Genomic DNA, 15,384 nt, shown 5'->3' on the forward strand with positions numbered 1-15,384 from the left:
GCGATAATGCTCCTGGACTTTGTGAGTGCTTCGTGGGCGGAGGAAAGCCCCTCACTGAGTGCCCGACGTGAAGCCCGGCCACAAAGAAGCCCTGCGGCCACGACTGCTGGCTACAGCGTTGTGGCTGCTTCGGAGGCAGCACCGTTAACACCCGTCCCCAGCGTGGCCTTGGATAGGGACAGAGGGAGACATGCCCGAGGTTGGCTCAGGAATTCTGGGGGTTTTGTTGTTGTTGTTGTTGTTGTTTTGCCAGTCCTGGGCCTTGGACTCAGGGCCTGAGCACTGTCCCTGGCTTCTTTTTGCTCAAGGCTAGCACTCTGCCACTTGAGCCACAGCGCCACTTCTGGCCATTTTCTATATAGGTGGTGCTGGGGAATTGAACCCAGGGCTTCATGTATACGAGGCAAGCTCTCTTGCCACTAGGCCATATTCCCAGCCCGGCTCAGGAATTCTGACAAGCAGCCACTAAGTGTAAAACAAAGAATCCATGTGTTACGGCACACACAAGGCATGTGTCCTGAGAGCTCTCAGTCTCAGGTTGAGTTTTTTCAGCTGGTTTTGGGAAGTCGAAAAGAACAAGGAGGCTCAGGTGCTACTGGCTCACGCCTGTCATCCCAGCTATTCAAGAGGCTGAGATCAGAGGCTCTCCGTTCAAAGCCAGCCCGGACAGGAAAAGCCAGGAGACTCTCTATCCCCACTTAACCACCAAAAAGGCAGAAGTGGAGCTGTGGCTCAAGCTGATAGAGCATCAGCCTTGAGAGAAAAAGCTAAAGGATAGCACTCAGGCCCTGATTTAAAGCCCCAGTATGGGCATCAAAATAAGAAAGAAGACAAGGAAAGAAAGAAGGGAGGGAGGGAGGGAGGAAGGAAGGTGTCGGGGGTTTTTAGCCTCCCAGGCTCTCCTGTCCTGCAAGAGAGACGGGAAAACACGCCCCACCCGGACGAGCCAAGAAGAGGAAAAGAGGGCTGACAGACTGCCACCCAGTCCCCCTCTCGATGGAGGACACACAGACAGTCCGGGAGCCAGTCAGCGCTAAGACTCGTTTAATGGCGGCAATGAGCTGCTCTTTTAGAGGGGTCGGAGGGCGGAGGAAGGGGAGGGGCACGTGCACCTACGTAGGGGCTGTGAATGGACACCTGAACTGTCCATCAGGGTGGCGCTCCAAGGGACCTCCCTAAGGGCCGGCCCACATCTACGTCACGGCCCACAGGACCGCCTCTGGGTTCACCACCAGCGGCCATCTTGGCTCACACGCGGTTCGAGGCTGGGAAAAGAGGCGGGGCCAGCTAGAACCGCCTCGTAATGATGCAAGGCATCCGGGCGGGTGTGCCCCACGGGAAGAAAGGAAGGAAGGAAGGAAGGAAGGAAGGAAGGAAGGAAGGAAGGAAGGACAGGCAGGAACATTTGGGTCCCAATTATATTTACTACTTTATTTTTATTTTGTAATGCTGGAGATTTACCCTAGGGTCTAAATCATGCTACTAAGCAAACACTACTAAAAATAACTCAGCAAAAACGTTCCCTGGCTGGTTTAGGAAAGTGGAGGGACAGGAGGAGGAGGATGGAGAGAAGCAGGGAGGGGGGAATCCAGAGACCAAGGTGCCAAGTGAGAGTCAGGAAGGGACGCATGCCCCATGCACGTTGTTTATAACCTACTGTAGTAGACCACCATTAAGCAGTGTCCCTCAGTGCCGCACAGAGCCCAGGGCTCAGGGACGACAAGGAGATCTTGGAGACCAAGAATTTCACGGGAAATAAGTATGCTCCTGCTGTGTACAGGCCTCCCTCCTAAGGTTGTTTAACTGCAGTTGTTTGGGTGTTACCTTACGGATTAGAAAATGGAGTCCGCCTGGGACCACCTGGGCTCACGCCTGGAATCCTAGCTGCTTGCAAGGCTGAGGTCTCAGGATAGTGGTTCTCAAAACCAGCCTGGGCAGAAAAATCCCTGAGAGACTCTTAGGTCCAATTAACCACTCAAAAACCAGAAGTGGAGCTATGGCTCAAAGTGGTAGAGCGCTAGCCCTGAGTCAGAGAGCTCAGGGACAGCACCCAGGCCCTGAGTTCAATCCCCATGACTGACAAAAAAAAGAAAGAAAGAAAGAAAGAAAGAAAGAAAGAAAAAAGAAAGTAGCGTCCAAACCAAGTTAAAATGTTGAAAATGAACCAGATGATGTCGTTTTGGAATTTTACAGAAAATTATGAAACAAGCCTTAACCTTGGTGTCCCCTGTAAGACAAATAAAGGTAGGAACTATTTTCCTGGGAAGAAAAAAAATTAAAATAAAATTGATACTTTATAAAATACCTTCGGGCCTATGGCTGTGGTGTTCCTGTCCAACGGGATAGGAAGGGTCCCCCAAAATGGAATAAATCCAATGGCCTGGCCTTCTGGCAGTCCCTGGGGGCTCTTCTGAGCTCTGAGGACGAAGAGGCAGGGGCTCCCTGGGGGTTGGGTCCCCGTTGGCACACGAAGGTCTAAGGGGGACAGTTTGCTTGTGGAGTCCTTGGGGGAGTGGCAGGTTCAGAGCCAGCTCCTTGAAGTCGGGGACTCTGTGTTGCTTAAAGAGCCAGGTTACATAGCGAGGGCGGTTCTTCATTCCCACGCTCTTCCCCTAGGAGCAGCTCCCCATTGGGCCCATCCGGGGCCCCCTGTTGGAGACTGGCTTTCTACACAGGGAGTTGGCCATGTCTGCTATGTGTGTGGCTCTGCAGACAGAGCAAGGGGGTGGCATCCACGTTCTTCCCACAGATTGCACCGTCATCATCGCAGTTCGGGACGAGCCCCCAAAGAGCTCATGTCTGAATCTGGATAGGAGGAAGAGGAAGGGGAGTCTGGCTAGAGGAGTGCTATGTGCGTGGGTGGGTGTGAGGTCTGGAATGTCCCGGAGTAGCAGGCACGGTGACAAAGTCTGGCAAGAGGAGTGCTGTGTGTGTGTGTATGCATGTGCACACATGCATGTGTATGCACACACACACAAGTCCACTTCTGGCTTTTTGGTGGTTTATTGAAGAGTCTCACAGACTCTCTTACCTGGGCTGAATTTGAACCACAGTCCTCAGATCTCAGCCTCCTGAGTAGCTGGGCTTGCAGGTGTGAGCCACCCGTGCTCAGTAAGAAGTACTTTCTGATCCGAATTCCTGTCAGACTTCCTCCCCGTCCTGGGGCTCACACGTTCGCCTCCCTTTCCAGACGTTGCAGGTGATCTACCCTTACACCCCTCAGAACGATGACGAGCTTGAGCTGGTGCCGGGGGACTTCATCTTCATGTCCCCGATGGAGCAGGCCAGCACCAGTGAGGGCTGGATCTACGGCACCTCCCTGACCACCGGCTGCTCCGGCCTCCTGCCTGAGAACTACATCACCAAGGCGGACGAGTGCAGCACCTGGATCTTCCACGGGTGAGTGGAGTGGGTGCCGGCCAGCGGCTGCGGCGCGGGCCTCCGGCGCCGGCCCGAGCGGTAGAGGGAGCTCGCTGGTGGGGAAGAAGGCCGGGCTGTATTGGTTCCAGATCGCCAGGGAATGAGCCGGCCGGAGGCCTGGCGGGAGGACGAGCGCGAGCCCCGTCCACCGTCTCCCCCGTTCGGTGCTGTCTGTCCGAGTGGCCGGTGGGAGTCGCACCCAAGGCTTCGGAGGCTGGGAGTCAGGGAGGACTCTCGGGCTTGCTGTCAATCTGCTCCGGGGCTAAGCTCTGTCCCCCTTGTCCTGCTGGTTATCTGGGGTGTCCCAGCGCCCCGAGCTACGCGGAGGTGACCTGGCGGGGTGGGGCACGGGGCAGCGCTCCCATGGGACCTGTCGGGCTGGACTGGACGGGCAGCAAGCAGAGACGGCCCCGGGGCTCCCGCTGCCCTCGGTGCTGCCCGCGTGTCCCCGGGGGCTGGATGAGACCCCAGGCGGCCGTGCCCGGCCCTTCTCGGCCCACGGCAGCCCAGCCTGTGCAGGCAGGCACCCACGTCCTGCTGAGCCCCGGAAGAGGCTCGGGGGGCCGTTCTCATGCTGCTCCCAGCAGCTCGGGGTTCCAGAGGCAGACAGGACAGAAACAGCCGGCTGCTTCTCCTCCGAGAAGAGGAGGAGGGCTCCGGGGTGGGGTGGGGGGAGCGGCAATGGAGTAGCTCCAGGTGCAGGGCTCGGCAGCCCGAAGCCTGGATGAAGCAGGACACGAGAGCGGGGTTTCCTCAGCTCTCTGGCCTTGGGAGTGGGGAGGCTCCATTTAAACGAAGAGAGCATCTGGCCCGCGTCAGCGGCGAAGGGCTGCGCATGTGCCGGGGGCGTTTGCTCCTACCAGGTTTAAGTTGGCTGCCTGTCCGACTTCTCTTGCAACAGTGACTTTATGTTCCTGGATCGCAGCCCTTACCACCGAGTTTCCCCCCCCCCCCCCGCAGAGAGGGGCCTGGGCAGGAAAACTGTACAGGGCCCTGCTGATTCTGAGCGGCTCAGGGACCGAGATCTCTTGAGGTCTTCGCTTGTAAATAGAAGGAGTCCTTTAGTTGTTGCTGTTGTCTTGTGAGAGTCTCAGTATGTGGCTGTCGTGGCTGAAGCTCCTTCTGCCTCAGCCTGCCCAGTGCTGAGATTACAGGCATGCGCTGTCATGTTCAGCTTTCAAATAGAATGAGTCTACCATGTTCAGCTAAAGTGGGCCACTTTTTTCTTGGAAAATTCTTTAACAAACTACTTAATGATCTTAAGAAATGCAAAAGGTCATTTTTCTTTTCTCTTTTCTTTCTTCTATTTTTATTTTTTGAAACAAGGTCTAAATATGTAACCCAAACTGGTCCCAAACTCACCAGCCACATACCTCAGACTTCTGAATGCTGGGGTTACAAGCATGAGGAGTTCTTTCCAAAACTAAAATTCTAAGAGTACAAGTGTGTTAAAAATGAATAATCCAGGGCTGGGGATATGGCCTAGTGGCAAGAGTGCCTGCCTCGGATACACGAGGCCCTGGGTTCCATTCCCCAGCACCACCTATACAGAAAACGGCCAGAAGCGGCACTGTGGCTCAAGTGGCAGAGTGCTAGCCTTGAGCGGGAAGAAGCCAGGGACAGTGCTCAGGCCCTGAGTCCAAAGCCCCAGGACTGGCCAAAAAAAAAAAAAAAGAATAATCCAGAAACAGGTGCTAGCCTGGACAGGAATCTGAGTTAACAGACACAAACCAGGCCGGGCTGGGCACCTGGGACCTGTGCATGTCCAGGGAAATTCTAAAGAAGCAAGAAACCTGATGTTTAAATAACCTCCATCAACGTGACCCCGGTGGAGAGGAGGGTGTTTGCTGAATCTGCCTAACAACCGAGTTTAAACAGCACTGTTGTGAGGCCAGTGACTTGAGCACAGCATGTTTTCACACTTCTCCTCTCTGTGGGGTCTGTTTGGAGCTTCTGAGGTCACCAGGGTACCCTCAAAAGTGAGAGCACCTGGCTCATACCTATAAGCATCTGCGAGGGTTGTCGCCTCTGAAATAAGTGTGGTGTGTGTGTGTGTGTGTGTGTGTGTGTGTGTGTGTGTGTCTTGAACTCAGGCACTGGGTGCTGTCCCTAAGCTTTTTTTTGCTCGAGGCCACAACTCTGCCACTTTGAGCCACAGCTCCACGTCTGGCTTTTTGGCGGTTCCTTTGAGCCTTTTCCTGTTCTGGCTGGCCTTGAGCTGCCGTTCTCAGATCTCAGCCTCCTGAGCAGCTAGGATTGCAGGCGCGAACCGCCACGCTCTGCTCATCATTCTGCCTTTAAGCATCCTGTGGGAGGCATTGTTGAGGCAAGCTTACGGCTGGCGACCGAAGCAAGCAGAACAGGGGTATTGGCCACGAAGTGTCTGAGACCCTTAGGAACCATCAGCAACGAGTGGAGATAGTATTTCAAAACAAAACACAACTCCCTTACTCTTCAAATGTGCACTGCCATGGAGAAGATTAACGGCCACAAAGAAATAGTTTATTTGATTGGGACCCTAATTCTGATCATGCCTCTGCCCTCAGCCATGCCTGGGGCATCTTAGGAAACACCAAAGCGCCACGAGGCGCGCCCCATCCTCTCCTCCTTGATTAACCGTGAGACTGCAGGATAAAGCCAGAAGGGCCTCCCGGGGGATGGGGTACCCCCTGCTCAGCTTCCCCTCCTCTGCGGAGCCAGGGCTGAGTTCCTCGCAGGCCCCGCCCTCCCCCAGATCCCAGCACCCAGCGCCACGACCCCCTGCCCACCACGGTGGTGAATATCCATCCCCGTCTTCTTCCTCGACAGCTCTTACTCGATCTTAAACACCGCGTCGCCCAGCTCGCTCGCGCTGGGGGATGGGCTCCTCGACAGGCGGCAGTGTGAGGACCAGGGCTTGGGGGAGACCGCGCCTCTGACTATCATCTGCCAGCCCGTGCAGGTAAGGCCGGCTCTGGGGGTGCTCTGGGGAGCTGCTGCCCCCCGGGAGGGAGGAGGCACACGGTGCCACAGAGCGTGCCCAGGGGTTGGGCCCCGGGGTTGGAATGAGCGGCGAGGGAGGAAGGGCACAACACCAGTCCACACGCCGGCTCTGGCTGAGCCGTTCGCCTGCTGGCCAGCAAGGACTCAACAGCCCAGACGCTGCGATCTGCCGACATTTCCAGAAAGAGCGATGTAGAAACCACCACCAGGTTCCACCAGCAGCTGTGGAAAGCACAGTCGGCCTCCCCCGCCTGTTTATTTCCTCACCCAGGCAGCCTCGGCCCTCCCTGAACCCTCTCCAGCAATAAGCAGTGTGTACGGAGTCGGGGGCGGGAACATGCGGCAATTAGCATATGCAAATGAGAGCCGCACGGCCCCGCAGGCGGAGTGTAAAGCAGCCATTGGTGACCGCGATTCTTTTTCTTTCCAAAGACCCTGTGGCCCCCGGCAGGCCTTAGCCAGGAGGCCGGCGGCAGGAGTAAGGGTAGGAGGCGCCCGCCCTGCTGGAGAAAGCTGTCCCAACTCACCGCCTCTCGTGGTGCATCCGTGGCTGCACCCACGGGAAACAGCAGCCGCGGCCAGGGCTGCGCGGCCTTCACAGCCCCGCTTTACAGAGCACCGTAACCTCTCTCGTTTGAGCCTCGACATGCCTGGCCGGGTCCATGGCACATCCTCCTCCCGGTTTATAAGCGGGACGGGCCAAAGTCAAGACAGGCCCGGTCCTGCCGGCCGGACGCGCCTCCCGGGCCACTGGGCTGTGTTTCCTGACCGCTTGCTTTTCTTTCTCCGCAGCCCCTGAGAGTCAACAGCCAGCCCGGGCCCCAGAAGCGGTGCCTCTTCGTGTGTCGGCACGGGGAGCGGATGGACGTGGTGTTTGGGAAGTACTGGCTGTCCCAGTGCTTTGATGCCAAAGGTGAGAGCTCACAGTGGTCACACACACACACACACACACACACACCGCCAAAGGTGAGAGCTCACAGTGGTCACACACACACACACACGGCCAAAGCTGAGAGCTCACAGTGATCACACACACACCAAAGCTGAGAGCTCACAGTCATCACACACGCACACACACCAAAGGTGAGAGCTCACAGTGGTCACACACACACACACACACTCGGCCAATGGTGAGAGGTCACAGTGACCACACACACACACACACACACACACACACACGGCCAAAGGTGAGAGCTCACAGTGACCACACACACACACACACACACACACAGCCAAAGGTGAGAGCTCACAGTGATCACACACACACACACACACACACACACACGGCCAAAGGTGAGAGCTCACAGTGATCACACACACACACACACACACACACCGCCAAAGGTGAGAGCTCACAGTGATCACACACACACACACACACACGGCCAATGGTGAGAGCTCACAGTGATCACACACACACACACACGGCCAATGGTGAGAGCTCACAGTGACCATACACACACACACACACACACACACACACGGCCAATGGTGAGAGCTCACAGTGACCACACACACACACACACACAGACACACGGCCAAAGGTGAGAGCTCACAGTGGTCACACACACACACACACACACACACCCGGCCAATGGTGAGAGCTCACAGTGACCACACACACACATCCGGCCAATGGTGAGAGCTCACAGTGACCACACACACACACACACACGGCCAAAGGTGAGAGCTCACAGTGGTCACACACACACACACACACACACACCCGGCCAATGGTGAGAGCTCACAGTGGTCACACACACACACACACACACACGGCCAAAGGTGAGAGCTCACAGTCGTCACACACACACACACGGCCAAAGGTGAGAGCTCACAGTGACCACACACACACACACACACGGCCAAAGGTGAGAGCTCACAGTCGTCACACACACACACACACACGGCCAAAGGTGAGAGCTCACAGTGATCACACACACACACACCTGGCCAATGGTGAGAGCTCACAGTGACCACACACACACACACACACAGACACATGGCCAAAGGTGAGAGCTCACAGTGACCACACACACACACACACACACACACGGCCAAACGTGAGAGTTCACAGTGATCACACACACACACACACACACACGGCCAATGGTGAGAGCTCACAGTGATCACACACACACACACACACACACGGCCAAAGGTGAGAGCTCACAGTGACCACACACACACACACACGGCCAAACGTGAGAGCTCACAGTCGTCACACACACGCACACACACACCCCAAAGCTGAGAGCTCACAGCCCCCACCCGCCCTCCGCCATCAGGGGAGTCTCTGTGCCTTCTGCTGCCCACAGTCACCACAGCCTGGACACAGCAGGGCACGAATGGCAGGAGTAAACCCCGCGGGCCTTCGAGGGTCCGTGCTGGGTGATGAAAGGCCAGGCTGTGCGGCCACGTCCTGCCCACAGGGTCGTCTCTGCCCCCCCCCCCCCCCCCGGCGTATCCGCGCGGTGTGCCTCGCACCTGCTCACTGCCAGCTCCGCCTGGCCGTCGCGTCTCCTGTCACCGAGTCGCGGTGCGTGGCGTTCACGTGGCCTGACCCGGGGGTGGGCGGAGCCCGCCGCCTCCGCCGCTCCCCTCTGTCGCGCTGCCCCGCCACGCGGGCTCCGTAGCATTTCCCATCCGCGTGGGAACTGGTGAGAGACGCCACGCAGCTGTGTGTCATTGCAGAATACCTTTGACCTCGTGCTACTTGATGACTGGGGACCGCGGTGGATCCCTGACTGCGTGGAGCCTCCCTGTGAGGTGCATGCGTGCGGGGCTGGTTCTGTGCTGCGCGTGGTTCCCAGCCTGCACTGGGGATCGGGGAGCGCGGCTCCTGCTTACACAAGAGGGGACCGCCCTGTCGGTGCCCTGCTCGGCCCTACAGCTTGTGACGGCCCCTCGGGGGTGGCGTCAAGCTACGTTTACCCACGTGCATCAAGTCATGTGTGGGTTTGGATGGTTGCTGGAAAATGCCTACCATTTCTTTCTTTCCTTCTTTCTTTTCTTTCCCTTCTTTCCTTCCTTTCTTACTTTGGCCAGTCCTGGAGCTTGAACTCGGGGCCGAGGCTCTGTCCCTGAGCTTCTTTTGCTTAAGGCTAGCACTTTAACACTTGAGCCACAGTGTCACATCCAGATTTCTTGAGTAATTTATTGGAGATAAGAGTCTCAGGGACTTCCTTGCCCTGGCTAGCTTCGAACTGCGATCCTCAGATCTCCGCTTCCTGGGGAACTAGGATTGCAGGCATGAGCCATGGTGCCTGTAGTTTCTAAGTCCTTCTTGTTTGTCTTGAGTTTTAGGGAAGAGACATGTATTTTTGTCCCCATTCTATAACCTTAGGGCACCAAGGACCAAAGAGGTTCCATTGTCAGTGGAGTAGCATCTTAAGGCAAGGGGGCTTGCCTGTCAGGAGAACCCCACTTCCTTCCCTTCTGGCTACTGTTCCACTTAGAAACCATCGCCAGACACTTCTGTCCGCAGAAGGAAAAGCAGATTCCAAGTCTATCCCCTGAAGAAAAAGTGTCAGATGCAGCATTTTCCATTAGCACCAGGGAGCTCAAATTCAGCCTCTCTGGCCAGGAAAGGGGGGAGGGGCTCTTGAATAACAAGGAAACGCCTAAGGGAACAAGGGACTTATGGGAGCTTTGTATGACCTTGTATTTTCTAGGCCGCTACATCCGCACCAACCTGAACATGCCTCACAGCTTACCACAGCGCAGCGGGGGCTTCCGGGACTACGAGAAAGATGCCCCCATCACTGTGTTTGGATGTATGCAAGCACGACTGGTGGGTAAGTGTTCTGGAGCGGCTCCCCGAGTTTCCTGACTCCTTGGTCAAGAGACCCGTGCGCTGGCCGGGCCTGCACACTTGCTGGGCGTTCTAGAACTCTCCTGGGTAGAGGACGTCAATCCTGCAGCTGCCGGAGGTTGGCTGCACAGCCAGGGGCTGGGGCACCCAGGGGTGGGGGTGGTGCCAAGCCCAGGCTTGTTTGCCTACATGGCTGGGATGGATCAAGCCAGCAGCGCCCGCCAGGCCGAGGGGTCAGACGCCTCACCGGTGCCGAGCTCACAGTTTAGGAGCGCACGCACACACACATACACACACACACACACACACACACACAGAGCACCATACAACTCAAACAAGAGGGACTGCAGAAGAGAGGCAAGCTGGGACCCAAGTAAGAAGTCAAGAAGAAGGAGCAGGAGACAAAGAAAGGCATCCTCAGTCAAATGGCAGTAAACAAAGCCATCGAAGTCGGAAGTAGTCTTAAGAGTCCCAGCTACTCAAGAGGGGAAGGCTGGGAGGATCGCCATTCAAAAAGCCAGCAAGTCCCCATCTAATGCCCATCTAACACTTGACACCTCAGCTCCTTGGCTGCTCAGGGGTCATGGGTAAGGCTGGCCTCCCTCAAAAGCAAAATCTGATCTGAAAAGCAACGAAAGCAAAAATGGGGGTTGGGAGCGTGGCTCAAGCAATAGAGCATCTGTCCAGCAAGCACAAGGTTCTGAGTTCAAATCCCCGTATGACCAAAAGAAAAATGTATGGGGGAGACATAGCTTTGTCTCTAGGACTTAAATTGTAAGGTAGGACAAGGTTGGGAAAGGGATAAAGAGACTTTTCCAGAAGACCTTCCTATGAAGGCAACTGGAGCTTATCTGGTAGAGAAAAGAAGGAATTCCACGAGGAAAGCGTTGGAATTTGTCTCAGATACACCTGAATCTAACCAGGTGAGATCGGGGTTAACCCACAATGCATTGCTGGCCAGGTTGGATTTCCACCCTCTCCCTTCTAGCAAGAGGCAGAGGTCAAGTCAAGGCCATGCCCTGGCCCAGGTGTCTTCTGGGAAGACATTGTTTTTCTCTTGTTGCCACCAGCAAGAAAGAAACCAAAAGACCAGAAAGGACCCGTCACTCGGCCTCCTCCGTGGAAACATGGATGAGGGATGTGTTGGTCAAGGGTTGATGCTACCGGCTTTGCATGAGCCCCGCTAAGAGTAGGGACCCTGGGGTCTGCTTAGAGGCCCACGGAGGCCCCGCAGGTCTGTCCACCTGATGCCCCTTTGATTTCTCTTTGCAGGTGAAGCTTTGCTAGAAAGCAACACGGTGATCGATCACGTGTATTGTTCCCCATCCCTACGCTGTGTGCAGACTGCCTACAACATCCTGAAAGGTGAGCCCAGCCCTCTGTCTCTGGGCACTGAAGGCTCATGGGATTAGGGGGACGTCACCCAGGGAAAGCTCTGAATCTGGAATAGTTAGCAAGATTTCCTTTATAAAATGGCCCAACTGACTTACACGGGTCACAAAAGCCGCCTGTCAACATAAGATAAATACAAAAAAGGCACTGCTAATCACTTTCCCCCTGAGGATTTGAGGCCATCTTGGATGAATTGTGGGACTGCAGAATACCCCGTGCTTAGCGAGCCATGACCCCGTCCTTATCTGCACAGCCTCGCCGGCTCCGAGCCGTGGTTGGCTGGCGTCTCCCATTGGAAAGACTTGAAAAGCACCTGGCTCTACAGTTAGTTCACGTTAACCCCGAAGCCCCTGCGTGCTTGTATGGCGGGGATCCGTGCGCACTTCATCGAGAAGAAAATTGCAGGAAGGGGAGAGAGGGGGAGAGTACGGAGAAATGGGGGTGGGGGGGGACTGTATACTTGAGCCAGACAAACAAATGAGCCAGCTGCAGATAAACCCATTGGACACTGCACTTGACTTGGTTCTGTAGCCTTAAGCAAACCTCCCCTTCACTACTAATTCCTACTCTGAGCGGTCACCGTACATTAAAGAGCAACAGCCACGGGGGAACTTAGAAATATTCAACACTAGGATTTCTGATGAAGTGAATCATTTGCCTGACATTCACATCCAATGCAAGTGATCAAACAGTAGTGAAGGCTCGGGGAACAAGCACCTCAAGTCTTTGTTTGTTTGTTTATTTGTTGCCAGTCCCGGGGGCTTGGACTCAGGGCCTGAGCACTGTCCCTGGCTTCTTCCCGCTCAAGGCTAGCGCTCTACCACTTGAGCCACAGCGCCACTTCCGGCCTTTTCTGTGTATGTGGTGCTGGGGAGCCGAACCCAGGGCTAAGCCACATTCCCAGCCTCGCGCCTCAAATCTTTTGGTGGGACCCAAAGAGCCATCCCAGGACTAGACGAAGCGCACGCGTGCCGACTCGTGGGGTTTCCCCATTTGTCACGGGCGTCCCTTGTGGAGGTGCATGGAGCTCCTGTGTCGGCAACACAGCGATGACGCGTCTCGTCTGCGCCCACGCCCCCCCCCCCCCCCCACTTTGGGGCGGCTATAGAGACAGTCTAGCGGGAAGAGAAAAACTGACTCCGATTTCTTGTTAGTCATTTGGCCTATAGTTTGTTTTTCCACCAAGATGGTAAGATCTTTCTGTTTTCTTCATTCTGTTTTGCTGCTAAGGTTTACAGCAAGACAATCACTTGAAGATCCGGGTTGAGCCCGGCTTGTTCGAGTGGACGAAGTGGGTTCCCGGGAGCAGCCTGCCCGCGTGGATTCCTCCGTCGGAGCTAGCCGCAGCCAGTCTGAGCGTTGATACAACCTACAGGTGACCGCCACCCAGGGCCAGCACCGCCACTCGGCCCAGATGATCACGCACACCCAGGGCTACGCATGCTCTCTGCAGGCTTAGGACTTTTTTTCTTTCTTCTTTCTTTCTTTAACGGCGCTAATACTGGGACTTGAACTCAGGGCCCGGCTTGCTTGACTTTTTCACTCAAGGCTGGTGCCCTACCACTTGAACCTCTACTTCTGGCTTTTCCTGGTTAATTGGAAGTTAGAGTCTCTCCAATTCTTCTGCCCAGGCTGGCTTTGAACCATGACCCTCAGAGCTCAGCCTCCTGACTAACCAGGATTACTGGCACGAGCCACCGGCCCCCATTGACAATTTGAAATCCACCCCAGGCGGAAAGGCCCTGGAGATTCTCCAGGTCCCTCCGTCGTTTCCAGTGAGATGGGTAACAAGTAGCTGCAGAAAGGTCTTCACATCCAGGCTTCTGACACCAGTTGCTTCACCTCGGGATTCAAGTGTTTTCATTTCCTTTGTTTCTTTTCTCTTGCAGACCTCATATTCCAGTCAGCAAATTAGTGGTTTCAGAATCCTATGACACGTATATTAGCAGAAGTTTCCAAGTTACAAAGGAGATCATAAGCGAATGTAAAAGTAAAGGTGGGTGGCCCTCTTTAAACATCTGGACACTTCTCCATCATGGTAAAGAGGCCATGCAAGATGCTTGAACACACTTGGACACACTTGCTTTAAAAAACAGAAATTAGCCAGGCCCTGGGGGCTCACTCACGCCTGTCATCCGAGCTACTCAGGAGGCTGAGGTCTGAGGATCGCAGTTCAATGCCAGCCCAGGCAGGAAAGGCCAATGAGCCACCAGAATACCAGAAGTGGCGCTGTGGCTCAAGTGATAAAGCACTAGCCTTGAGCTGAAGAGCTCAGAGACAGCACCCAGGCCCAGAGTTCAACCCCCATGACAAAAGAAAGAGAGAGGGAGAAAGAGAAAGGGAGAAGGAAGGAAGGAAGGAAGGAAGGAAGGAAGGAAGGAAGGAAGGAAGGAAGGAAGGGAGGAAGGAAGGAAGGAAAGAATTTATTTTCAGACTCTCTTCAGCATCTCACAATGGATTTATAACATTCAGAGTGCCTCACGTGGAGGGTATCCCAGGAGACCATGGTAGACTTTGTTAGTACACTGAACAGCTTAGGCTGCGTTACAGCCGGTCACCTCATACCCAGTAGAGGGGATCTCTTGTGGCAGTTCCTAGAAGTCCTCTAGAATAGCACCGATGGCCTACAGTTTGTCCCAAAAACCTGGACATCTATACACAAACTACCTGTATGCGTACACGTGCGCACACACACACACACAGTGTTCCTGCTGTCAAGAGCAGGGATGGGTAAGGATCCAGATTGTTCACTATTGTATCTCCTGAGTACTAGGACTCCAGGCGTGAGCCACCGGCGCCTGGTGTGTGTCCTAATGGTTACAGAGGAATGTGTGTGGCCACCGCAGGGAAGTGTGTGGACAAGCGCAGGCTGCGTGTGCAGCCTGCTGAGATCTGAAGACTCTGGGGGAATCCTCCCAGGGCCTAGGACTTGGTTTTGGTGGTGTGCACCATTGTTATGAAAGAGATTGGGGAGAATAGATAAAGAGGTGTGTGAGGGTGTGCGTGTAAGCCTGCAAGTTATAATTATTTTCTTCTTTCCTGCTGTCCTTTTCCTCCCTTATTTTTCCTTCCTTCTTTCCTTCCCTCTTTCTTCCTTTCTTCCTTCCTTCCTTTCTATTACTGGGGGCATTATATATGTTAGGCAATACTCTGTCACTAAAGATATAACCCAACCCCTTAAAATATTTAATTGATATACAATAGCTGTACATATTATTAACACAATGCTTATTATTATACATCATAATCAACACAAAGCTTCAGTGTGGTATTTTAATAAATGTACCCGGTGTGCAATTATCCAATGTGAATGCTAACACTTTCCCCCCACTCCTGAAACCTTTATTGTTTTCTTGTTTTGGATATAATGATTCTAACACTGCAAGGTGGGTTTTCTTTTCTAAAGAAAAATGAACAAAGCTGAGTGTACCATCCAATAAGGAAGGATTTTCAGACTATTGCTTGGGCAAATTGTCTTCTCTTTGAAAACGTGTGTCCCTTAGCAGATTGTGTGGCTCCTGTCACTTACCAAGCCTCTGTCTTCCCATCCCTGCCTTTGTCCCCAGGGAATAACATTCTGATTGTGGCCCACGCCTCTTCCCTTGAAGCCTGCACCTGCCAGCTCCAAGGCCTGTCGCCCCAGAACTCCAAGGACTTCGTGCAGATGGTCCGAAAGGTGATTCATTCTCCTGTTCATAGAGCCATGCTTCCACACAGTTCAGGGGTGGCTGATAGCTAATTTATTTGATATGCATATTTCTGCTGAGCTGAGCTTC

The 15,384-nt window shown here is 54.4% G+C and overlaps 1 protein-coding gene across 1 annotated transcript in view; it reads left to right on the forward strand.

Moving 5' to 3' along the window:
- The window catches only part of Ubash3b (ubiquitin associated and SH3 domain containing B), a 74,534-nt gene that overhangs the window by 55,485 nt on the left and 3,665 nt on the right, over positions 1-15,384 (forward strand). The window contains exons 6-13 of the mRNA XM_048344020.1: positions 3,191-3,399; positions 6,229-6,361; positions 7,195-7,315; positions 10,077-10,199; positions 11,489-11,581; positions 12,839-12,983; positions 13,498-13,604; positions 15,175-15,284. Of these exons, the coding sequence (XP_048199977.1) occupies positions 3,191-3,399; positions 6,229-6,361; positions 7,195-7,315; positions 10,077-10,199; positions 11,489-11,581; positions 12,839-12,983; positions 13,498-13,604; positions 15,175-15,284 (1,041 nt within the window). The remainder of the gene's footprint in view (positions 1-3,190; positions 3,400-6,228; positions 6,362-7,194; positions 7,316-10,076; positions 10,200-11,488; positions 11,582-12,838; positions 12,984-13,497; positions 13,605-15,174; positions 15,285-15,384) is intronic.

This window comes from Perognathus longimembris, chromosome 3 (assembly GCF_023159225.1).
Source record: "Perognathus longimembris pacificus isolate PPM17 chromosome 3, ASM2315922v1, whole genome shotgun sequence".
In the NCBI taxonomy this organism is placed as follows: Eukaryota; Metazoa; Chordata; class Mammalia; order Rodentia; family Heteromyidae; genus Perognathus; species Perognathus longimembris.